This window comes from Solea solea, chromosome 19 (assembly GCF_958295425.1).
Source record: "Solea solea chromosome 19, fSolSol10.1, whole genome shotgun sequence".
Taxonomy (NCBI): Eukaryota; Metazoa; Chordata; class Actinopteri; order Pleuronectiformes; family Soleidae; genus Solea; species Solea solea.
In genome coordinates this window covers 12671115-12697859 of record NC_081152.1, presented here as the reverse complement: position 1 = coordinate 12697859, position 26745 = coordinate 12671115, and the positions used below count along the sequence as shown (strand labels likewise).

Below are 26745 nucleotides of genomic sequence, written 5' to 3'. Positions count from 1 at the left end.
ACTAACATACCTGGACGATGTGAGTTAACGTCAGATTACTGCAGTACTGTTTCTGGAAAAGAAAAACAACACAATGAGAAAAGACCCACTCATGATTAACATGTACAACAGGTACAAAACATGCAGAACCACAGCACATCACCATCAACCGCTGTTCACAGTTTGTTTTTCTGTGACATAAATGAAACTGATTCAACACACCTGCTTTATAGAGATACAGCGCCATCTATGGAGGCGGAGTCAGACGTATAAATAGATGGATTTTCACCTCTGTTTGTATACTCGGACTCCTCAAGTTGTCAAATTGCCTCTCATAGACAGGCGAAATGATTAATAGCTCTCAATTGGAAGAAAACTTCGGCCCCTACGTGCTTGGATTAATATTATGGCACAATGTATGTCAATGGAGAGGAGAACATACATTGTGAAAAATAAGTAGGATGTCTATGAGAGAATATGGAGACCGTTAAAAGATTTCATGACTCATAGAGACATTGGAGTGCTTCTACAGGAGGAAGACTCAGGTTAAGATATATGCATGAAGAAGTATGGTGGTAAACCCCAGGAGTTGTACATTAGGCGTTTGTTCTTTTCTTTATATTGTATTAAAATATGTACTTCATTTGTTAAACTGCATATCTGACTATGCTTAAAACCAATAAAGACATTGTGAAAAAAAAAGAAAAAAAAAAAGCCTCTCTTAGTCAGACTAAGGCCACAGCTCGATTAAACTCTGCATGTAAAGGTACTGTGTGTTTCTCATCAGTGTTTAGACCTCATGTCGCCCGGAGACATTCCTGCACTGCACACAGCAAGTGATTTGATTTATGCCAAGACAGACTGAGGCAACATTGTGCTAGTTAAGTGAGACGGGCAAATGAAATACTGCTGAATTCTGCTGCTCAGAAAACCCGGTCGTTCAGTGGTTTGAGGGGATAAATAATTCTTACCCTCACCCGCCCCTACATACAAACAAACTCCCTCAGTCAGATCTTGACAGTATTGCTTGACAGAGCCTGTTTTCAGATAAAGAATGCAGCATGCAACTAATGTCACATCATTTCTGTTTACACAGGCACAACAGAGGGAGAATAACAACTAATAATGAACAGAAATTACGCACTGCAGCTTTTAATACTTACTGTTTTTACTGAGGTATTCATAAGGTAAACAAACTCTGTAACAGGAAGTGTGCAAAAGTAACACTTACAATGATGAGCTCAGAAATGAGTAACTTGGTCTCAACTCTCTTTGGAATGGAGTTGTTTTTCTAAAAAATGACCCTGGACACACGCATACACACATGTGTATTTGTGTTTGTGTGTTTGTGTGCACATGAAGAAGTGGAGTTCCTTTACAGCAGGAGTAAAGGAGCTGTGCTCCAGGCTGCTGGAGGTGCTGCAGGATCAAGAACAGTCCACCCCCAGGTGGTAAAGCTAAGCTTTCACGGGTGAGAGGTCATCGACACTGGAGTGGTCACACACGTGTCAGAACAGTATTTACAACTGGAGAGGCCCACCTCGGACCACCTACAACTACTACACCAATGCAGTGGTGGTACTGTACATCTGCAAGAGGTGCTGTGCCTCACCATCCACTAGGTGGTGGTGCAGCACCGCATACAACCATCCCTGTATCCTGACATGGACGACTCTTATCGCCAGTCCGGTGATAGTATATCTGTAATATTTATGAACTCTGAACCTCTGCCATACAACCAGGAAACCATGAGGAGTGGAGATGAGAGAACCCAGTGACATTCCTCTGCTGCTGAAATGAAACCATAATTGTGGTCAGACACAAACTTCAAATGCATAAGTGGCCATGCATGTGGGTGCATAACTATGTCCTTAATTTGAAACGGGTCCATAACCTTTGGGGTCCTGTTCAAGGTTGCCAGGAGAGGTTCAGGTCAGTGTGGCTTAACAGTATTGGAATGCATTCTGGTCGTCCCAAGCAATGAGGCAAGCTTACTAAATTTATTATTTGAATATTTTAAATAGAACAAAACTCCACATGCAACGTGAGAGCATAATCTCTCGCTGCAGCGCCGCGCATATCTGTGTGCGCCCTCATCTGTATCAGTGATCACACACAATTACACTGGTCCACGTTTGGTCGGAGGACATGCAGCAGTGAAGATGCTTTACATTATAGAAGTGTCAATAACACACGACATCACTGACCTCTGAGGCCTTTGAACGCACTCACTGTCGGCCATGATTTTTCTTTACTGTATGTTATCCTCTGATTTGTTATGTTCACATTTGGTAATATTTAATTTTCTGATATGTCTTTTTGCCATTTTATCTCGTCATCCTTCACCTGAACAGCGTGTTAAACAGGGCATTACCGTATTTCTTAGCTTCTTCTTTTCCGTCTTAATGCCAGTAATTTCCTGTCAATCAAACACATTATTTAAAGTTTGTTTGTAGAGATAGTAGACAAACACTCCATGTCCTCCTGAAACTCAGTTACGCAAGAAGACTATAGAGGTAACAGAGATAAGAAGATAATACTGAAGTACAAAAATAGTGAAATAACAATCGTATGGTTAAAGGAATACTTCACTGATTTGCATTTAGCTTTGTATTACTAGAATAGGGATAGTATTTTTGAAAAACTGTGCTTCCCAACCTCAGTTTCCCCTGAGTCGAGAAATATCTTCATTCTTTTTTTTGTTACGTACACTTGGTCCAAGCCTTGAAACTGCAATGCTAATTCCGCACTTCAAAAACACTACCCCTATTCTAGTTAAACAAAGCTAAATGTAAATCGGTGAAGTATTCCTTTAAAGTTTGTTCTCAAAGAGTAGACACTCCATGTTCTCCTGAAACTCATTTACACAAAAAGACTTTAAAAATAATAAAGTACTAAAATAGTGAAATAAAAACAATCATATGATTAAGGCCTCATTACAAAAAATAAGCAATTAAGTTCACATTTCAGTCATTTAACCTTTAAGACATGTTTGCGCACAATATCATAAATAAAGTGTATATGTGAGAGCACAGGGCATGAGCTCCAGAGTGTATGGACATCGACATGCCGCCCTCTGGTGGCTAAAAGCAAATGCTGTACGGTTTATTTTTTTTTATTCTGTTCACACCAGTTGTGTGTTTAGTCTGTCACACACTCATGCACACCTATGTCAATTTGAGGAGAAAACGATATACTCTAATACAACAGCAAGAAGCCCTGGTGCTGATGGTTGTTGGTGATAATTTACACTGCATTGTATTTGGTTTTCAAACCACGGTCACATAATACAGTGATATTCTGCGGCACAGCAACAGAGCCGGGTCACGGAGGTCTTGGTATGCATAAAACAATACCATGGCAATATAGAACAGGAAGAGGAAGAGAACATGGTGTGAATTCATCAAAAAGTGTCAAAACTAAGAAGGAATAACGCACACAAGACTGTGAGGTGAGGGAAGCGTAGTGTTTAGTTGTCTTGATGAATGACTGCAGTGACGCCTGATGTGCCGTCATCACGTCAGGTTTCAGACTTCAACATTGGTCTGATAAAATATGTACATGTTGAGTCAGACTTCAACATTGCTCCGGCTGTTTATAGGCACTTAAAACTGTTGCATGCATAGCTGCATTGTTCATTTATTTATTCGGTAATCTGAGTATTTTCCCGGGGCCTTACGAACTGCAATGTAAAGACCCGACAGACATGATTATTTAATGTCTCAGTAAAGCTCTGTCACAGCCTCCATTGTCACTAAGGACAGAATTTATATATTTATATTTTCTCACTCCTGTGAATTGCCGTGCGACCGTCTATCTACCGGAAATCTGCAGTAATCCATGCAGACAGGTGTATGGGAGCGTTTAATACAAGTGAGTATTTCATGCCATTAGATAACACTTCTCCTAATCACGATTTCACCTGCAAAAAAAGATTTGCCTCGCTGCTGCCACAGCTGAGACATTTACTGCATATTATGTGACAAAAGGGGACAGTAAAAAACTAATTTGTCAACTTAGTGAGACACTATAAACTATATAGAGTTTATTAACCTCTATCACACCTGTGCTTGGAGTTTAAGGTCATGTGACGACGTGAAGGGGTCGGAACTGACAGCAAACAAAATGGACCAGTGACTTGGATTTATCAGCTCTAAAAACGACAAACAAGAAAACCAAAGAGGCCACGTGTTTATTCTTTGTGTGTGTGTGTGTGTGTCTATGAATAGGTGTATGCATATGTATGCATAGGTTGTTGTTTTTTTGTGTTTTGTAGTATGTAGTATGTATATATAGGGTTAGGGTTAACCTGTCCATATATATACATATATATTAGATATATATATATATATATATATATATATATATATATATATATATATATAATTATTATTTATTTTATTATTTTTACTTATTAAGTAATAGTTCAGTTTGATTCACGTTTCGATTCACACTCCATACCAGATGGTGGCGGTAGTGCACCAAATCGTTGTTTGCCAACCGCCATAAAACCTCAGGAAAGAAGACACCACACGTCTGCTTGTCTTCACGCAGGTGGTTTTCAATTAGCTGATGACCACTGATTGCTTCCTCCTCCTCTTCTTATTTAAGCTTCCTCCAGACAAAAGTTCCGTGATGTTACTTTGAAGAGAAGCTGCACGAGCCGTGGAACGAAAAAAAAAAAGCCGCGAAAAAAAGTATCGCTGCTTAACTACTGAAACTGTTCCGGGAGGAGGGAACTTGTGTCGGTAATGCACCAACCGGCATAAAACCTCAACAAAGAACGAGGGAACTTTAAAAAAAGAAGAGAGAAAAAAAGAAAACTACCGCCGCGTGACGTCAGACGCCGAAAAGGTGCTCCTGTATAAAAACGCAGCAAGGCGCTCCAGGGTGGCGTGTTCGACCTGGTCCAGATTGGTGGCCCGTCCAGAATGGTGAGTAACTTTTGTCAAGTTAGCTTAATGGTGACTCTGTTTGCTGAATTATATGCTCAAACTTAGCCCTGCTCATTGTCTGCTCAATTCGGCCTTCATTTTTAATTCTGCCTTAGTTGTTTACTCAATTTCAGCTTTCGCTTGAGCTGTGCTTCATTTTAAGTAGTGATGGTGAGATGAAGCCTCATGAGGCATTGAACCACTTGAGCCAATTGTTTCGAGAAAGGGTTCATTTCTCGAAGCTTCATGTGCACACGAAACCACCTACTGGCCAAGTGTATAATCACAGGCAGCTGTATCTGAACCACATAATGTGTGATGAATTTAATTTTTGTGTCTGTTAGAAATGACTATGAATTACAAAAAATGTATGACCAAATAATTTCTGTACATATGTGTTTAATACATTTTTTGAATGTATTCTGTGTGTGTAAATCTTCCCAAAATGGGAATATCATAATATGGCAGGTTGTGCAATGTTTTTCTGAAAATGGCATGGGCGTAATCAGGCAGAGGACAGTGAAAGTGCTTGTGGAACTAGGAAAAGGGCACAGATTATGCTTGTGTAACTTGGACAATGATGAGCCTCGCTGGCTCCATCCTATATCACCTATCCTACTCTCCTCCCTCTCCTAAATCTCTCTCTCTCTCCCTAAACTCTCCAAACTATATAAACGCTATCCAAACTCTAGTATCCAAACTCTCCAAACTATCCAAACTCTATCCAAACTCTCAACTGACCGCAACTCTCCTTCAAAAACCCACATTTTGAATGGAGCCTATATAGGGGTCTATATAGCCGTAAAACCTCGCGCTAAATCTGAACCACTTCATGAAGCAATCACGTGGTACAGCCGGGCAGCGAGGCTTCGGACGTCATCATTTTTGGCTCCTCCCCTAAATGAAGCAAGCCTCGATACGCGCATCGCGGAAACGCCCCCTCCCCTACTCGGCACACGCTTCGAAGCCTCGAAACGGAACGTCACATCACTAATTTTAAGCTTAATTTATATAATATAACATAAAAATAATAATAATTTAGCTAAATTTTGGCTTAATCTGAATTGGCAGCCGTTTTGTCTGGTTACAGCAGTTAAATCATTGGTTTAAATGGGGGCTGCAACTAATTTCTATTTTCATTAAACATTTAACAAAATAAAGAAAATCTGAAACTCAAACACTTAAACCAATCCATTATCAAAATAGACAAAGCAAGACTAAAAACAAATTAAAATGGCTGCTGTGCTATGTTAACTCTGTTCCACTCATGGTCATTACTATTACTACTATTTTTCACTGGAAAGACTTATTTGTTTATTGTTACGTTAAATGTTTAAAAACAGATTCAGAGTTATACATGTCTTTTATAATTCTAAACATTTAATGTATTCATTAAAATACAACCTTTTTATTTTTTTAAAGGAACAACCTGCTTCCTGCTCACGGAGACCTGGTCGGACCCGCCATATACAAAAGCCTGAGGCTGTCAAAAAAAGGTGAGTGATACCTGTAGAGATAATTTACTACATCATTGAAAATTTTATGTCTAATTTTAATAATGTATTATTTACTGATGGCAATATATCATATTAATTTAATCACACATGTATAATATAAGTTTTTTTGTGTTTTTAAAGAGTGTGGCTGTATGAAGTACTGACATTTCTATACTTGAACTTAAAGGCATGCCTTAAATCTTAATCAACTTTATTCTACATCACTTGTGATTATGTTAATTTCTTTATTTCACTGTTGGAATAGAATTTGTGCTGGCAGCAATGTTTACACTGAAAGTGAGTCTTTATATCTCAGCCTGGGTGAACCATGTCTGTACCTCATACAAACCCATTGTAGAACACCTTACCTAGATATTTTACACCTGTAACGGTATGAACTTGAACATTGTGAAGGCTGGAGACTGGACTCAAACATTTTTGTTTGTTTTTTCCCCCCAGATTGATCTTCATGAAGATCGTCAAATAGTAGGCGTCATGATTTAATTCTGGGTGGCCGCTGTGTCCCCACTCTTTCTTGGCCGCTGTGTCCCCACTCTTTCTTGGCCGCTGTGCCTACATCTCTCTGCTTTGTCCAACATGGCCACGTTCTTTCTATTCTCCTGCTTTCCATCTGTCAAATAGCTCAGGGTTGTACATGGAGCATTAGCCACAGGTTGGTTTTGTATGTTCCTGTCCACTTTATTGGGTGGTCTGTAAATCTGGTCCTTCTTGGTTATATTTTTGTTGGAACTGCTGAGCGAGTGATTTGAAAGAATGAGGTGACTGATGGAGTTTGAAATTCTCTATCTGAATGATAAACATAATGAATTAATGTTGTGCCTTGTACGCTCTGTCACAAGGCTTAGACTTCTTGGCCGTTGTGCCTTTTTTTTTTTCTCTTTTCCATCGTGGCCATTAATCTACCATTAGCCCTAGAACGTTAAAATAGATCCTGGTGATCTACTAACACAGTACCTGGCTTTGGATGGCAGCCATGCCATTGCCTTTGTATGGCCACACGTCCCTTAATGCAAGTAGGCCATGATCGCTAACTGTGCCCGCGCCTTCGTGGTCTATTTGTGTTATTGTACGTCTGGCCTTGCGCGTATAGTCATTTTACATAGGCAAACATGGGTGCCTCCGCGTCCATGCACAGTAAGTGAACTAACCTGTACTTTTCTTTTAGCATCAATCAAGAGGAGCACCGACATATCTGCATGTCCAACCTAATTAGATTGCGTTTTAGTTAAAGTAAAATTTCAAATGGTAAGTGCAGTTTTTCTTTCTTGCTTGGCCGCTGTGCCATTACTATACCTGCTCTCACCTGAATCTTGATTCTTCATGGCCACTGTGTCATGTCTGTACTTGGTCTTCATGCCAGTCTATCATTTCTGATCTGTTTTTCCTACTAAGTCAGTCTCTCTCTCTCTCTCTCTCTCTCTCTCTCTCTCTCTCTCTCTCTCTCTCTCTCTCTCTCTCTCTCTCTCTCTCTCCCCCTCCCCCTCCCCCTCCCTCCCTCCCTCCCGTCTGTCCTGTGTTGGATTTAGTCTCGACTTAAATAGTTGATTAGTTTTCTGCAGGAAATTCTGGTACCTAATTTTTAAATGGCTTTGATTTAAAAAGTTAATAGTTGCAACTTGGCCCTGTTGACAAACGTGGAAGCTGATCATGTAGTAAATACATCAAAGTTTACTGTAACTTGTCTAAAGTTATTTCAAAGTGCTGTAAAAATGTAGTAATTGATTACGAGGAGCTAGAGCAGGTCTTCCTTTATTCTCAACTGGTAATTGCTTTAAGATAACTGGATCCTGATTTGATTATGAAGCTAAACTTTTGATTTATATGCAAGTGTAGTCACATTAGATTGTAGGTGTTATTCAGCCCATGGATAATGTTATGATATACTTTAGATCTGGATTTTGTTGGCACTTAACGCACTGCCATCAGCCTTTTGTAGTCGCTAACTTAAATCGAATTTAATATTGATGCTGACTTGTCTCACTCTGCCAAGTTTATTTCCCTCTAAAGGAGTTGAACCTTTTTGTGTTCATAGTCTTTTTGCGCGTCATGTTGGGAGGCCTCCCAGCAGGGGATTTTTATCTTCCCCTGTAAAACTACGTGTTACTCGCCTTTAGGGATGCAGGCCTATCCTGCATAGTTTCTTTCATAAATGGGATTGTAGGTTGCAGGTTTAGAGCGCGTTTCTTTTCTTTAGGAGGACACAAACCTGGCAGAGAGACAACTCGGATTATTTAAGTGAAAGTTGCGCCAAATGTTCAAACCTTTTATCTTTCGGACGACTTGAAATAAAACCTTTTATTCTGTGGGCTGACTTTCAGGAGTCATGATGTTTAGAAAATCAGACAGAATTTGGCTTCATGTTAAGGACTGTTGTGCAAGTACCCTCTTGTAGCAGGAGTGAGCGGCTGCAGCTTTTTAATTTTTCGTTATTTGATTTGTTTCTTGGATTGACTTGGTGTCTGGAGCTTTGTGGTTAACAGTGATCATGTAAACGTGTAAACACAAGTGGTCTTTTGCCTCTTATTTGCGAAGCTGGCAGCTGGTTGAAATGATAGGACTTTATGGCTTGCCCAAAGTGGGATTTTTGATCGAGCATAGGGTTAACACCTCACCATACACTAGCTATTTTGGCGAACAAGTGTCTGTAGTCCGTTATTACCCATTACTTTCTTTCAAATTCCACAATTTAGGCAGCTTGTAGAGTCATTAGGAAGATGCTTAATCCCAATGTCTTGGTTGGTTGCATGAGAAACTGCTATCTCTTAGATGTGTTGGCGAAGTTCCTCCTCTGATTTTTGTAGACTTGCCCTGAAGTTTCTCTCTGCTTTAACTATTGTTGAGCTATGCATTAAATGATTCCTCCAACTTGTCTCCATATCAATTTTTTTCTCCCCCCAGCCTTCCACCACCCACTGCTGCTGTTGCATCTGCTAAAGGTAGCCGTATCCTGATTCACTGCGTCTTCATGTGTTGGGTAAGAAGTGTCATTGGACTATTAACAATGTAAACACCTTTTAAATGCTTGATCTAATTTACCCAAATGGTTCATCAGTTTAGGGCAAAAAAATCATTGAATTTGACATTCTTGGGGTCAGTAACCTGACCTCTAAATGTTTGGGAAACCATGCAAAAGATCGCAAGCTCTCTGCATGACCCAACAGCATCGATGTTTGAGTGATTTAAGTGCTCAATTTTTAAATCAGTCAAGATTTTATGAGCTGGGTCTTCTTCACACAACAGAGAACAAGGTAAATTGAGTCGACTCGTAACATGGTAAGGCATTTTGTCTTTCCCCTTCTTCTCTGTGTGTGAGGAAATCTGGCCACGGATCCTGACTGAGTGGCATACCATGGCTGTGCAGTTTCCAAAATCAGACAAGGATCCATCTGATTTTGTGACTCAGCCTGTCATGATATGCATTTAACTTCCTCCGAAACAAAGGATTGGAATCGACAGGTTTGTAGTGTAAATCACATCACATCACATGTAGGTGGTGAAGCATTCGTTTAAATTGGGGTCAAGCATTTTCAGGTGTCTGCTTTGTCAATACTCTGGTGCCACATCTTGCTAAACACACGAGAAGCTCTGAATTGTGAAACTGCTGCCTCTTGCAGATGTTACAACAGCAATGGCTGTTGAAAGGCTGCAGGGAGAGAAAATGAGATCTGAGGACAGGAAAGTGGAATTGATTTCATGCTTAGCAAAATGAGGGTTTTAGCAGAGGACCTTTTTGCGGCTAAGCTACAGAATCAGAAGGAACGTTTGTCTGGGCAACTGGGAGATTTACAGTTTTTCATGCAGCCAGCCAAGACATTGGGGTTAGCATCATACCAAATGGCTGGCAAAGATTGCCTGTAACTGTCAGTGTAGAACAGGAAAGGCAGATATAGGTTAGGGAGGGCATCCATTGGTGAGCTCTGACTGGATGTGAGGACCTGTCACACTTGACCAGGTGAGCTACCTGAGGATTTTGTCATTTGTTTTTTTTTTCTTGTGACTTATCAAATTCTTTCTTGTTTTGAAGAGATGGAGGCTGCAGCACATTCCTGGATCAGAGGACTCCATGTTGGACACCACGACCTGGAGAAGTCCCGTCCTGGGTGGCTGCAGTGATGACCTCGCCCAAGATGAACCGACCATTCTGCGACGAGGACTTCGCCCAAGATGAACCGACCCTTCTGCGATGAGGACTTCGTCCAAGATGAACCGACCCTTCTGCGATGACGCCTCTTTTCTACGGGATGTCTTCAGGTACGTTCTTTCAGATGGTACTCAATATGTTTAATCCATATTTACTTAATACTAAAGTGTGCTGACTCTTTATTTTATTTTTTTTGTTAGATGTTGGACCTTGCCAAACTGTACACATGGCTGCTACGTCACTCTGCCCAACAGGACATGGTCACCAAGATTTTTTTTTTTTTTAAATGGACTTTAACCCCCCCATCCCCCCTGACCCATTAATTTAATATCGATGCTGACTTGTCTCACTCTGCCAAGTTTATTTCCCTCTAAAGGAGTTGAACCTTTTTGTGTTCATAGTCTTTTTGCGCGTCATGTTGGGAGGCCTCCCAGCAGGGGATTTTTATCTTCCCCTGCAAAACTATGCGTTACTCGCCTTAGGGATGCAGGGCTATCCTGCATAGTTTCTTTCATAAATGAGATTGTAGGTTGCAGGTTTAGAGCGCGTTTCTTTTCTTTAGGAGGACACAAACCTGGCAGAGAGACAACTCGGATTATTTAAGTGAAAGTTGCGCCAAATGTTCAAACTTTTTATCTTTCGATACGAAACTTGAAATAAAACCTTTGTTCTGTGGGCTGAATTCCAGGAGTCATGATGTTTAGAAAATCAGACAGAATTTGGCTTCATGTTAAAGACTGTTGTGCAAGTACCCTCTTGTAGCAGGAGTGAGCAGCTGCAGCTATTTAATTTATTTTTCGTTATTTTTTTCTTGGATTGACTTGGTGTCTGGAGCTTTGTGGTTAACAGTGATCATGTAAATGTGGAAACACAAGTGGTCTTTTGCCTCTTATTTGAGAAGCTGGCAGCTGGTTGAAATGATAGGACAAAGTGGGATTTTTGATAGAACATTAGGGTGAACACCTCACCATACACTAGCTATTTCGGCAAACAAGTGTCTGTAGTCCATGTTGGACACCACGACCTGGAGAAGTCCGGTCCTGGATGGCTGCGGTGATGACCTCGCCCAAGATGAACCGACCCTTCTACGACGACGCCTGTTTTTCACGTAATGTCTTCAGGTACGTTCTTTCAGATGGTACGCAATGTTCATTTTATTTCTTTTGTTAGATGTTGGACCTTGCCAAACTGTACAAATGCCTCAATGGCTGCTACGTCACTCTGCCCAACAGGACATGGTCACTTTTTTTTATTTTTTTAAATGGACTTTAAAACCCCCCCCCCCCCCCCCATCCCCACTGACCCACAACCACACATTACAAAACACTGTACATGTGATGCATCACCAGACTAAAATACAGACACTGCTACTTTCAGCCTGTAATGTTTGATGTTGAAAACTTGTATTTATTGCCTTTTTTTTTTATAAAGTAAAACTTTTGTTCTTAACTTTATGGTTGACTTGTATTTTTTCTGTGATGAGTGTTTTTTTGACAAGTTTGTGCTTTGACTTAAAGATTTGGAATTCTTTAATAAGAAATGTAGACTTGGCACCTTTTGACACTGCTCCAAGTGTTCGGTTGATCTTAACCAGGTCCTGTATAATCATAGATGTCAACATTTTTTACTTTTATATTAACCAGATCTCCTAGTTTTAAGACGCTTTTAAGATCACAATTGCATTACTACTCCAATTATTGGTAGAAAGAAAATGTGACCCTTGAACTCTAGTACTAACTTGTGTATTAAGATTAAGGATAGAAGTTGTGTTGACCTTGAGGAGCTGTATAACTGCTGGCATTCAAACTAAACAATGATCACAAATGTAGTTAAATTGCATTTAACTGCACTGAGTGCTTTGTGTTCAAGTGCATCTGCATCAGTTGCAAAAACAACTCAACATTGAGGATTGGTCCCCTATATGGATTTGTACAAGGTTTTAAAGGGAATATAATAAATTGGACTCTAAAGCAGGGAATGCTACAGTGGATGGTGATGCGGCTACTTGCCCCATCTCATAACTTCCTTACTTCTACCCACTAACACCAAATATGGCTAATGCATAAAAATATGCCACTGAAAGTTAGACTACTTTGCTTTAAAATGCCTTCTTTTAACTACAGATGTATTTTTACTATTTTATTTCATCTGGCTTTTCATTTTATCTTTTAATTCTGTCTTTACCATTTTACGCTTAAAGGTTTTATTTTTCTGCTATGGAAAGCACTTTGTAGAGTTGTTTTGAAAAGTGCTATTCAAATAGTTATTTGTACAGTGTTGAAGTTCCTAATAGAGCTGCAACTAACGAATATTTTCATAATCGATGAATCAGTCGATTATTTTCTCGATTAATCTTTTGGTCCATAAAATATCAGAAAACCTTAAAAAAATTTGTTTGGTGTTCGTCAAACCAAAACATGATGATATTCTCAAATGTCTTGTTTTGTCCACAAACCAAAATGATTGACTTTTAATGATTTCTTTGTTATCCAGAGCAAAGAAATGAAGAGAATATTCATATTTAAGAAGCTTAAACAATCAGAAATCTTGTTTTAATCATGAAAAAAGCTTCAAACCGATTAAATGATTATCAAAATAGTTGTCGATTAATTTAGTAATCGATTCATCGATTAATCGCTTCAGCTCTAGTTCCTAACACCAGCAGCAATATGAGCAGCTACATGCAATGCTTATATTTCTGACTGTCTCAGCCTCTAGTAGGTGATGTGATGAATCACAGCCAGATAACGCTCCACATATTAGTGCAGGAAAATATTCAACAGTTAAATAAAACACCAAAAAAGTCAGTAGCTTGTTGCAAGCTGCAAACACTGGTGACCCAAGATGAGAGAGGGGCGAGGAGACGATTCTTCCAGTCTCAGTATCCAGTGCATCGTGAATTTGACAAGAAAAATAGTTGACCATCATTTTGATTGTGTGATGATGCTATTGTGGAGAAGGGGGCTGATTTTTATTTTTTTATTTTTTTTTTATAATCAATTCACTAGTCAATTATTTTTTTTGATTCCTTGGACCAGAAAATGTTGAAAAATGTTGATCATTGTTTCTCAAACCTGGAAATGATGTTCTCAAATGTCTTGTTTTGTCCACAAAATGAATTGGTTTTAAAGATTTGTGTTGTATAGAACAAAGAAATTTAAAAACTAGTACTGCAAGCCGTTCTGGACGGGTTGGAGCTCAAGGGCTCGCGAGTCTCCATGTGCCCACCTTCGACTTTACTTACTGTTTTGGGCTTCTACTTCCTGTGGGGAGGTAATCTTTTGTTCAGGATGGGTCTGGGGTCTCACATCAAGTTTCAGGTGGATACAACAATCCCTGTTAGAACAGCATCTAAAACTGTATGTGTAATTCTGTCTGCCATCGCCAGGGGGCGCTGTTTTCAAAATGTACCGTTTTCAGCAACGAGCCATCAATCATAGCAAGTTTGGTTGGGATCGGACCTTCCATCAAACTTACAAGAGTTTCGTTCTGAATTATCGCCAGATTACGAGATAGGCGCCCCCTATCTCATACACCATGGGACATTTTAAAAAAAAAACTTTCAGCAACTTTAGATCCTCAACTTGTCTACAGTGACCTCACCAAGTTTGAAGGTGTTGTGAAGTGTTTTCGAAATTGAATATTTTCATATAGACTAATTCAGGGCCGGAGTATCATCAATCCTACCAATATGACATGATGATGATTATCGGTGTCATCTATGCATCTATTAGATTCCCTCTTTATTTACCTACCTAGGTAAATAAGTCATGTTATCTGCTACTAAAAGTGTACATATTTCTCTTATTACTGCAGTTCAGTTATTATAATTTACAAATCCTAACGTCCTTGTGTGACCTTGTTATGAGGAGGACATTTTCACAGTATGTCAAAAAAATTGTTTTTGTTTTGTTCAGATTTTTGTCGGGACAATGTTCCTGCATGTCCACACGTGCATAAGGTGATTTTGTAAGTTTGCTTGTCCCTTCCACCTCCTTACTGTTAACCACAGTGTGGTTTGCAGAATGGATTTTTTCCTTTTCACACCTAACACTGAGTGACAGAGGTGACAGACCATTTTGACACTAATTGGACGGTTGATTGTTGTCGTGGCGGAGGTCACCTCAGGCAAACATACAGTGCTCTCTCATCCCGTCTTATGTCCTGTTGAAAACACCTGACGTCACAGCTCTTGTGGATCCACTAAATTAATGTTTAAATCACTCACTGGTTCACACTGGTACATTACAGTCACAGGACATGCACAGTCAAATCCTCCTTAAATTGCTCTATCTTTCTCCTCTAATCTACATATAATGCAAACCACAATTTACCTTAAACCTAGAGAACACACAAAATTATTTATCTTTAAAGCTTCAGAGTTTTCTGAAAGGACAACTATAGGTCAATATTTTTATTGGTTTCTTACTACTGTTTCAGAGAACTATGGTTAATTCTTTAACCTTAACCCTTCTGTGACCCTTCTGTGTCGTCGCCGACAGAATTTGGCATGCGTACTTCTTGTTACCGTAACTCCTAGACCGTTTGTGATCCAGTCCAGGGTGTGAATTAAGGTAACGTTGAACGTTTTTTGACAATACTACAGCCATAAAATCAATACAAATCCAGACAGCCTAATTATCTTGATGGTCATATGAAGGTTAAGTTTGCTGCCATCTCACTTTACTAGCATAGCTGTTGTGCCTCCACCTTCCCCGCATCAGTCCTGATCTAAAATGCATCACTCTGTGCCACTACAAAAACACAGAGAGAGAGAGAGAGAATCGTGTGTAGCTTATAGGCACTGAAAAGTTGCACAATTCAGCAATCTCTGGCTGTTGTTTCGGATTTTGCTCAATATTTTTATTTTTTATTTTTTACGTATTGTGCACATTTTCCCCTGCAAGCAGTTAAGGATTTTCTTTGCGTGTTAGTGAAAGCTCGCATTGTTTGAGCCATGTACTGAAAACAGTTCCGCCTTGTACCCATGACGTTACTCAGCATATCAGGCGGTCATCACAACTTGGTCGTTTGACACAGCGAATCCATGAATGAGATCCAAAAATACCACTTGACCTGGGAAAATAACATGATGCAAAAAAAAAAAAAAGGAACAGCAACAAATGACTGATATGCTACATGTCAGAATGCATTATAGTAAGCTAAATGGCTGGCAAATGTGTGTCGATCGGACTGGAACTGCAGTGACCCATAAGTGTAAAGGCTTACCCTCCCTCCCTGTTTCTCCTGTACATGGTATCAAAGCTGGATCTTCATGGGGGAAAACCCATTTCATAAGTCACTGCATCACCTGTTTTGTATTCATACGACCACGAGATATGAGAATCAAGCAAAACAATCGTTTGTCTGGTAATGTCTGTTAAGACGAGGAAAATATTAGGGATAAGAGGAAGTGCTGCAGTTGCCTACTTAGTTGTGCATGAGATGATAAACATTGGGAGGCTTTTTACCTGAGTGCTTTTTTCAAGATTCTCCTCATACACGGATGAGTAGGCACAAGTCTGATTCTAGGTAAAACTGCAAGACTCTGGCGCTTGTATACAGTTGTGCCAATTGTGATGGTATTAGATACACAGAAATCAATGCTTTTTAAAAAATGATGCTCTGATGGTTTATGTTTTCAAATGATACTCAGACCTTACGAGTTGTTAGTTAAGCTGTCTTCAGTGTAATCAGACCAATCTATTACCATTTTTTACCACACAAAGAAACAACAGGCAGCAACACAGATACAGTCTAATGCATGCACACACACACACACACACACACACACTGGCTCGCAGGGGGATGGGTCAATGTGCTGCTGCTCGTTTTTGATCTGTCTTTACAGTGTGTATTCTCACACTCTCCCAAGCACCAGTATCAGGAGCTCCCTGCTGCTGCTGCTGCTGCTGCTGCTGCGGCGTATGAGAGAATCTCTTTCTAACTTGGTGGACTAAAGATGAAGAAGGGGTCATCAGTCTCACTCATTTAAAGACATTTAAACTGTCAGCGTGCTGGATTTTTTTTCCCCCCTGCATCTATTCTGTGCAGCCTCAGGGTCTCTGATCCTCTTTACCACTTCACTTTTCAAACACAAACGTGCCCTGGAGAGAGAGGGAGAGAGGGAGAGAGGGTAGGCTTCGCTCTCTGTATAAGGTAGAGTAAAACTTTATTAACAAATTCAAGTTTTTCAAGTTTTAATTTGACCGGAGCCTCTCGCTGTGATATTTGTTACTGACAAAAAAATTGTAAAGAGTGCAAACTATCAAAGTAAACAAGAGTTTACATTGCATCTTGTGTTATTTCAAACAAAGGATTTGAAGAAATACTTATTCTTTTTTGGTCTAAGCTTGCATGTTGTACCAGGTTCATTTTTGTGTCTCACCATGGGGGCATTCCTTCCTAAATGTAATGCAAAACAGATCGACACTCTGACAAACACAATCAACAAACTGTGTCACGTTTGTGAGGCTATAATGATGAAGAGATGATCCTTTATTAGTCGATTACTAAATGAATTAGATGATCCATTCACCGGTTTGGGTGATTGTTTGTTTTTTTAAATAATTAAAACAAGTGCTGTGAATAGCTATTATTGGCATTATAATATCTAAGATTTTCTGAAACGAATTGACAAAATAATCAACAGATGATTCCATTACGAAAACAGTTATTTGCAGGCCTGAAAGATTTCGAGTATATTTCAATTTTTGAATTTCATTTGATCTGTTAATTGATTTTTTAAAATGTACTTTAAGAGCTACATAACACGTGCACACAAATTGCTCTACTCTATCAAAGGAAATGGTCATGTCACCTGTAGGAAGAGACATGTATTTAAATGATGCGTCCTTAAGTGGTTCATATGAGACGATGCTTTGATGCCCAGTGAGGGGAAGCAGGAGGTGATTGTGGGTCTCTGACTCACAGGCTTCACTGAGCACAGCAAGACTTCCTTGTGTCGACCTGACACGCTGCATGTGCACGCTCGTGTGCACGTCGCCCATTGGGCTGTAAAAAACATCTCTGTGCATGTGTAGTCATCTTTTCATACCACAACAGAAAATGCTGCACGATCAATGAGACAAACGACGCAACGTGCTCTATACTGGATTAACTGCAGAATAATCGCAGAGACTATTTATAACATGGATTTATTCTGGCACAAGCGAAATTATTAATGCCGTACATGACAGATGTTTTCCCGCATCTTTATGCAATTGATGTGATGTGGCAGTTTGCCGCGCTCGGCACTAGAACTCCGCTCTGGTGTGAAAGCAGACACAGACAGGAAGTGAGCTTACAAAGGATTAATGCGGTTAATAATTTGTGACTTAATGTGCTCACCTGATTCCATCACATTAAAATAACATGGAAATCCCTTTTGCTCAATCCTAATCCCTGCCGCTGCTGAGCAGAGGCCACATGTAACAGCAAAGTCCACAGAGCCATTTTCATTATGTGAAATGTATTGATATAATCACATTTCTCACTCCTTTACAACAAACCTCCATGGTACATCTTGCCCATGACACATTTAAAGTGCAACGTTGGCTTTAATATGGAGAATTTCTCGTGTTGTTTGTTTAATCTCATAAAATCTTTCAAATGTCATCTCTCAGGATCTCTTCAATGATTGTTTGCTGCACGGCTCTTACCACTCTTATCATGATTAACACCATAGCCAACTGATTTGACAGTTTTGCAAGGGTTAATAATTGATATTGAAAGGCACTGATTATAATAATCCTTCTGGTTCTATAAACTGTAAAATGTGTTATTTGTCTAGAAAGCTGCAGGGGGAACATTTAAATTGCTTAACCCGTCGGGTCAGCATGTGAAATACTATCTGGAAAATGCAATCAGTTTCGAAAAACACAGTTAAAACTGGATTACTGGCGTTTTTTCAGACTTTGGGAGAGAGAATATTGTCACATATCAGCCCTAAAAGCACCTGTTTAAAAGAGAGAGGACTATCCAAGCGTGTAAGATCCTCAAAACGGAGTATTTCTGTTTTTACATGAATTTCAACGAAAATTGTCTGCTGAGATTTTTCAGTCTATGCCAAAACGTATTGTCTAATAAACTGTACACAGGTAACTTAATGATGAGAAAACACAGGGTTTGTACAATGTCAAATCAACTAAAAACAACACACTGACTATTCCTGAAAACATACAGATACATTACCCTACTTTAAAAGTGCAGTAACTTCTAAAATTTCCTGTTTGAAATCTCCACAAAGTTCACAATAGACTTTTAAAACATCAGCAGTGAGCGGGGAGGAAATGCAGGGGATTGCCTCAGGCTTACAACAGGGGAATTGAGGATATGTTCAGATTTCTAAAGCTAAAATACAAAGAAGAACAACGACAATGGAAGGGGCTAAAAGGGAATATATATCTATAACATAATGAAATGCTGACTCCACTAAAAACAGCTGCATGAAAGACGATGCCACACATCACATCTGTTTCGGCCTCCAGAACTTGCTTAACTTGCTCAATAATAACACAAGTGCACTTACACGATGTCAGGGAAGTTAGTGTGAGGACGGACACTGACATCTGCGCTTGTGTTTGCTGTCACAGAAATGGACGTGGACCGAGGATTCTACCGTCAGGTGGACGTCCAGGACCACGCTCACTACATCGTTGCCTTCTTTGTCTTCGTGATTGGAACAGTGGGTGTTAGCGGGAACGCCCTCGTCATGTACGCCTTTTTCTGGTAAGCATTGTTTCCTGATGCTGAAAAATGTGTTATGTTATTCAGCATACAGTTTTACTTTGTTGTTATTCTACTTTTTTGAATAATATATGTCATTATTTGGCTCTTGATGTTGAGCCCGTGAGCTAAAAGTGCGGGTTATTTTGAAGTAACAGTAATCTACACATTCTAATGCTTTAGTAACTCGTAGTTTAAGTAGAATCCTGTGGTACTAAATTAAGTAACGACAATTGAATTGAACAAACTGGGCCTCAGAACAAATTCTGTGAAGTCACACAGTGTGAGACTTCACCAGAATTCAATGTAAGCGAGTTACACAGAGGCTTTTATCGCCAGCACTGATTTGTTTACTGACTGTCCAAACATTACAGATATGTGAAAGTATTAGTCACTTTAATTAAATTGAGAAATATCATCGATAATGACTATACCTTTTATAGTTTGTCAGTAAAACAACAATATGTTCATCTGGTGATGAAGACCTCAGTTCATCTTCTTTGTGAATGTTCTGACCTTCAGTGTATCATCATGACATGGTCATTTTCATAGTTGATTCAACTGTTGATAATTACTTCCATAATTTGATTGGTTGTTTGTACTCAAATGTCTTGTTTAGTCCAGGAATTAAAGACATCTCTCTGATTTCTACAGAGCAAATAAACCATACAAATATTCACACATTTCAGCACATTAATGGATTAATAAAGTTGTTGGTTATTCATTTAGTAATCCACGAGTAATCACTTAATCAAAAACATATTTTGCAGCCCTAATGCTTTTGTGTTGACGTTGCATCTGACTATTTTTTCTCACATATGGTGAAGACAAACATGTTTAATAACAATTTTAAATCCATGCAGTGGATTAAAAATAATTTTCGTGTAAAACTGATCTAACAAATAAAAAATAATATAATTAGTGGTTGCATATTATGATCGCCCATGCAAAAGAATGCAGATCTTATCTAAATTAAGCTACTAAATTATATTAACTTGCAGTTTTTCTGTTTGTTATATACACACACCTACCTGTGTATGTGTGACAATATAAGCGATGGCCCCCTCTGGGTATATAGGGCCCCACTAAAACGCAAGTGTTAGATACGAGCCTGGGCCTGACATGTTTTCTGCATTAAGGTCACTTCCACTGACACTCGTCTATGTATCTCAAATCGATCCCAGCTCCAGTCACAACACGGAACACACCCACTCGCCTGCATTTAAACACACAAAAACACTCAACTAATCTGTCTGTGCAGTGTTTTCTTTTTATTTTTATGTCAACAGTCGCTGGGCAAACCGCAGAGACAATGCCCAGAGGCTGTCACTAACGTAACCATGAAGGGACACATGGTATTCAGTCATTGTGCTTTAATTCATAATCATTCACACACATCATTTATCTGACATCTGTGTCCCTTTACTTACTGTTGCAGTGGGTATGAACTAATGTATGTACACATAAACTGCACACTGACACAGCTTCAAGACATCAAAGGACGCTTCAATTGTACTATTCTCAACTCAGTGTGGAGAATAAAGGACATTTATAATTGGTTTCTTGACCTGTGGTTGATGGAAGTGTTCGCTTCAACTGACTCTTTGTCATTTCAGCAGCTAATTCAGCAGGGATGTACATACACGGACCTTTGCCTTATGGCTTTCAAAGCCACAACGCCTTCATAGGATATCTATTGTATTTGTGTCTCTCCATTTTATGTGTGCAGGATGTAGTTATTTATTTATTCATTTATTTGCCAGGGACAATACATGTAGGCATTGTTACATCTTGTGCAACAAATGTAGTGTACATACACGTAGGATCTCTAGCCAGGACTCATTTGCAGTCCCTGGTTAGGCTTTTGGGAAGTGAGATATTAACAGACATTAAAGCTAAGAGAAAAGCTGTCACATCACTGCATTAAAAAAAATCAACAGCAAAACACACGTAGGCAGTCACACAATTACAAAAAGCCTGAAAGTAACAGCTATCTTGTATAAAACTAACATAAAATCATCACACAGACATCTGTGTGTCGATCTTTGGTTTGAAGTCACAGAATTACAGCACTGTGAGGACCATTACTACAGTAGTGATATTAACAAACAAAACCTTCTGGATTTCAATTAACAAACTTCTTAACAACAAACAGCTTCTATCGCAACATACTGTGTTCTATTTAGAAGGCAGGACTGTCATCCTGTATGTGACACACACATAATGTGATACGTAATAAAGAGTTCTTAGCATGGACGTCAAGCAAATTCATGAATCAAAACACATTTTAGCAAAAAATATAGAGCTGTTTTTGAAGAATTACACTTGTTTGTTTTTGTTTTAGTGTGACAGATAATCTCACCCCAATGGCTTTGATGTTATGTAATGTAAATGTGATAAAGTTAGGAAATATCTTGTTACTAGTGCTATTGGCAATTACAAGCAGAACACTTGAATATTTGAGGGCGTATGTGGTTCCAATGTGGTGTCACAAACTAAAGACACAAGTTGCCACAAATCCACTGATGTCTTCAATCCAGGGTAATGAAAATAAACATGAACACTGGCATCTGTTTGAAAAAGAAGTTGCTCTTTTGTGGCAGTCCCCACAAAATAGTGTTTTTCTACTCCGTGAGCTGCTGACATTTAAAGCTCTGCAGCACAAAACATGGCCTTTCACAAAGCCATGTTCATTTAATCAATTCAGAGTCAAATGTATTCTTCACAAACATGTAAAATGTCATCATTTGTTTTCATGTGCACAACTGATGTGAGACTTTTTTTTTGTTTTTTTGTTTTTTAACCATTTCATAAACTATGTGTTTCAGTAACAAGAATCTTCGGACACCTCCGAACTTTTTCATCATGAATCTGGCCGTCAGTGACTTCCTCATGGCCGTGACACAGTCCCCGATCTTCTTCATCAACTCTCTTTACAAAGGCTGGATCTTTGGTGAAACTGGTAATTAGTTTACACTCTGTTAAACCATATCAACTTTACATATCTAACATCTTTTTATGTCTGTGTTGTAAGTGTTTGGAGCTGTTTTGGACATACCATTATAATATTTGCTGATTTAAAGGAAGGTTTGTGTGTACAATTGTGTAGTTGCTTTAAATAAAAAAAATAAATAAATAAATAAAAACCTACACGTATTTTAGGCAAAAGCCTTACTTTATGGAACATGTTGTCTTACTCTTAGGAAGCTCTTAGGATATATATGGTAAATCATATTCATTACCTCCTGTAAGTCATAATCCTCGAATCATGGTAAGAATCTTATCATTAAAATGCATCTTTCTTCATTTTCCTCCACAGGATGTAAAATGTATGCCTTCTGTGGCGCTTTATTTGGCATCACCTCCATGATAAATCTCCTGGCTATCTCTATAGAGCGCTACATTGTCATCACTAAGCCTCTGCAGGCCATACGATGGACCTCAAAGAAGCGCACTTGCATCTTTATTGCCTTGGTGTGGTTGTATTCATTAGCCTGGAGCCTTGCACCACTGTTGGGGTGGAGTAAGTCACTTCTTCTGCTTACACTTTTTTTTGGTGTGTTGTACTTTTCCACCAGCGTACACACTTTCTTCTCATCTCTGGCTCACCTTTTTCCTCAAGGTTCGTATATTCCCGAGGGCCTGATGACCTCATGCACGTGGGACTACGTGACATCTACTCCGTCCAACAAGAGTTACACTTTGATGTTGTGCTGCTTTGTGTTCTTCATCCCTCTGGGCATTATATCCTACTGTTACCTGTGCATGTTCCTGGCAATCCGCCACACGAGCAGGTGAATTACTTAGCATGGATGAATATGACAAGCTTTCTTTCATTGGCTGGAATTGAAATGTTGCCATTTCTTGCACATTTAAATAATTGGAACAGCATTGTATTATTAAAGTGCATACAGTAGCTCCCCACTGGCAATTTGTCACACCAGCAGTTTGTTTCTTGGGCTTGAATTCCCTGTGATACGCTCTAGTTAATGTGATAATAAGCACATATTGTGAATGTGGTGTGTAAAGTGCCTGTTTCATGTCTTTTCTCATCTTTATTTGTGTTTGGATGTTCAGTCTGTTTTCCAACGTCTGTCTTATCTTGCTTGTCCTCCAGCTTTTCATGCTGCTAAGTCTTAATGTCACAGTGTGTTAACAAAGCTAAGGTTTCTTATCAGACCTTTCTTTGCTGTATTTCACTCACAACCAAGCTAAAACCTTTAATATTTGATTATTGGGAAGCCTGCTTGCTTGCTTGCTTGCTTGGTGGTGAAAGTAGCTTACGTGTGTGGATTTCAGTCCCAGGAAAGAGGGTGGGGGTTCGTACTCACAGAAGCACCATTTGTGTGCTGGTTATTGTTTGTCTGCACGTTCAATTCATAATGTATCTTCTGTCATAGTTTGTTTTAGTTGGGATCATTAAAAAAAGAATACAAAAGTGACAAGTATATGAGTAGGAATAAGAATAAGAAAAATAACAATATCCCTTGTTGCTTGTCTGATCATGCTATATCAGTCTCCTTGTGTGTGCATTGAAAGTAGAAAGATCGTCTTTGAGTACTTGAACGTGTTATCTGAGTACTGATTGTTCTCTCGGTCCTGACAGAGATGTGGAAAAGTTGGGCTCTCAGGTGAGGAAGTCAACCCTCATCCAACAGCAGTCCATCAAGACTGAATGGAAGCTGGCCAAGATTGCCTTTGTAGTCATCATAGTGTTTGTGCTTTCCTGGTCACCTTATGCATGTGTCACCCTCATCGCCTGGGCTGGGTAAATATACTGAACGACAGTCTCAAAGTCCTAGAACAATTGCTATGTACAGCTTACATAAAGCCTCGGAAACATAGGACGCTTGCTTGCAATCTGCAATTCATTTCTGTCTTTAGGCGTGACCCATATTCCACCTCATGCAGAATATCTATGGAATGATGAAACAAACTGAGCAACAAAGTCAACTATAGAGGTTGAGCACAATCAAAAACCTGACAATTTTAATTATATGTACTAGTAGGGAAAGTCTCTGGCTCAACTTTGTGTGGACTGACAGCTCCACTCAAAATAGTGACGTATTCTGTCCCCAGTGATGCCACAATCCGCTGATACAGTTTGGTAAAAATGTCCTTTTGGCGCCGGTTGATAAATAGGTCATCCCCTAGTCCCACTCTATTACCACTGTCATCATCGGTGATTCGATGTGCTCTACTCTTTATAACTTTCAGATATGGAAACATCCTCAATCCCTACTCTAAAGCCGTGCCTGCTGTTATAGCCAAGGCATCAGCAATCTACAACCCTTTTATCTACGCCATCATTCACGCCAAATACAGGTGAGTACAGCGATCAAACTTTGCTCATCTGAGTTTATACAAAATCTAGAGTGTTAACAGGATTTTTTATTTTTAACAGGGACACTCTTGCAAAAAAGGTTCCCTGTCTGCGCTTCCTAAACCAGGCCTCCAGGCGGGACTGCATATCCATATCACACAGCGAGTCGTCCTTCAGAGACTCAATGTGGAGCAGACAGTCGTCAGTCTCCAAAACCAAGTTTCACAGAGTTTCCTCTCTGTCTACATCAGACACAGTGAGTTTGTGTTCTGAAATAGGGTTTTAAAGAGTATAGGAAAACACAGGTGGAGCAGCACCATCAGTGGTCAGGAGGTATTTTTTCGATATAACACAGAAACAGATTTGGTATAGTGACCTTTCTATCTTTTGGCCTTTACGTTCTACAGTCATGGGATGTATAGTGGATAAAAGACTTTCTTTGTATAGGCACTATAAATGCCTGTTAACTTTGTTGCAGTATTTCTCACCCAAGAAAGGGCGATGGGAAAAAAAAACCAACAGATAATGTGGAATAATTAAACTATTCCAAAGATAAACAACTGTCCCTGCTGTTTCAAAGTCAGATTTCTACTCCTGTTAGTTGTTCAGCAATTATTACACCAAGGGAAGTTGTTATATAATTATTTACAGACGTGTACATCCCTTGCAGCAGGTTTGGAGTGACGTGGAGCTGGACAATATGGACCAGAGCCATCGCGTGAAGTCGAGCTACTCGCTCGGAGCTCTAAAGGACAAAGAGTACAAATCATTGGCAAAACAGATTGATGAAAGGGGAAGCCATAGCCAACAACAAATAAGGTAGGTGATCATCCTTGTAACCATGTCAGAACTGTATGCCCTGCTAATTACATATGTATTTTATTCAAATTTAGTTTCCGTCCAGAGGATCATTGAACAGATGTGGAAGAAAGGGGTGATGAGTCATTACAGCAAAAAAAATAAAGTGAAGAAACAGGAAGATAAGCAAGAGACAGTGGGGTGAAAATGAACAGTGACAAGACAAGTGGAGACAGACGGAGATGGGAAGAGTTGCAGGATTTCGTGAGGTCAGACTCTCTGGATGACACAGCAGAATCACAATCCTGAGCCAACATCAGACCCAGCTGCACAGTGAGGCCTTCTGCGGGGAAGTGTTGATCGCCTCTGGTCCACTCTGCGTCTGCGAAGATTTCTGTTCCCCCACCAGGAAGCTTAAATGTTATTTATTTATTTATATGGCTATGTGTAACTGTAACATGGAAGAGTGAATCAGCAAAGTTGTAGCTGTTAAATTTCAGCCAGCCAACCAATACACAGGACTACACAGGATTACAATGTCATTATTACGCTGTGTTTATTATGTTTTGTAGATCGCTGATATTATGTGTTGTAACATGACTTTAGGCACTTCCGTTAATGTACTATATTATATAAGCCAAGATGTTCATTCACTGCATCTAATTTTGTGAACAACATGTTTAATGTGAACATTTAAGGTACCGCGTTAAAAGCAAGTCATACTGACATCATGATACACTCTGATCAATAATTTTTTCACATGAACAACAGAGGCACATTATTCTTTCTCTTTCAGTACATTCCTGTGTGTGCGCTCAGAGAAACACATTTTCAGGAGGGTCTGAGCGAATCTTGTGTTGCAGTAAATGCGTTGTCAGTTTTAATTTTCCCAAATCGCTTAAACCAAAACCCTCTGTGGTTTCTCGCTGTAGCTATGAAATCAAAACATTTTCTCCAGTAATTCACTCGTGTCGGTTTGCCAGGGGGTTGAAAAGTTGAGATGAACAACTTACACATGCTGAACGTTTATGTTGCTATTCCCGATTTTCACAGATTTATTATTTACCAACAACCAAAGCCTGGTCAACAAATACAGTATGATGCTGTAACTATTTACAAACACACACGCGCACACGACATGGATTTATGTCTCTGTGATTCTATTGAAAACCTCACTGTTTTGCCGATTGGTTGTCAACACTTGTGCATATACAATGTAAATGGAATGTCCAATCGATGTTCTCCACTATAGATTAAAAAGCAGGCCACTGTGATAACCAGAAAAAAGACCATAATATGGATCTGATGATCATGTAACAGAGGGGT

The 26745-nt window shown here is 39.4% G+C and overlaps 1 protein-coding gene and 2 long non-coding RNA genes across 3 annotated transcripts; all 3 read left to right on the top strand.

Annotated features, from left to right (window-relative positions):
- The first annotated feature begins 4483 nt into the window (after positions 1-4483).
- LOC131445852 (uncharacterized) lies at positions 4484-6956 on the top strand. Its single transcript, XR_009233854.1, has 3 exons — positions 4484-4913; positions 6336-6409; positions 6869-6956. It is a non-coding gene; the product is annotated as an uncharacterized LOC131445852 (long non-coding RNA).
- Positions 6957-7909: 953 nt separating this feature from the next.
- On the top strand, positions 7910-11245 carry LOC131445851 (uncharacterized). The gene is made up of 3 exons (XR_009233853.1): positions 7910-10382; positions 10455-10681; positions 10772-11245. It is a non-coding gene; the product is annotated as an uncharacterized LOC131445851 (long non-coding RNA).
- Positions 11246-16488: 5243 nt separating this feature from the next.
- On the top strand, positions 16489-25926 carry opn4xa (opsin 4xa). Its single transcript, XM_058617485.1, has 10 exons — positions 16489-16730; positions 19166-19301; positions 22127-22260; positions 22618-22821; positions 22921-23092; positions 23905-24066; positions 24516-24623; positions 24703-24877; positions 25292-25440; positions 25515-25926. The coding sequence occupies exons 2-10, from the start codon at positions 19168-19170 to the stop codon at positions 25534-25536; spliced, it is 1260 nt and encodes a 419-aa protein (XP_058473468.1). The 5' UTR covers positions 16489-16730; positions 19166-19167; the 3' UTR covers positions 25537-25926.
- The last annotated feature ends 819 nt before the right edge of the window (positions 25927-26745 follow it).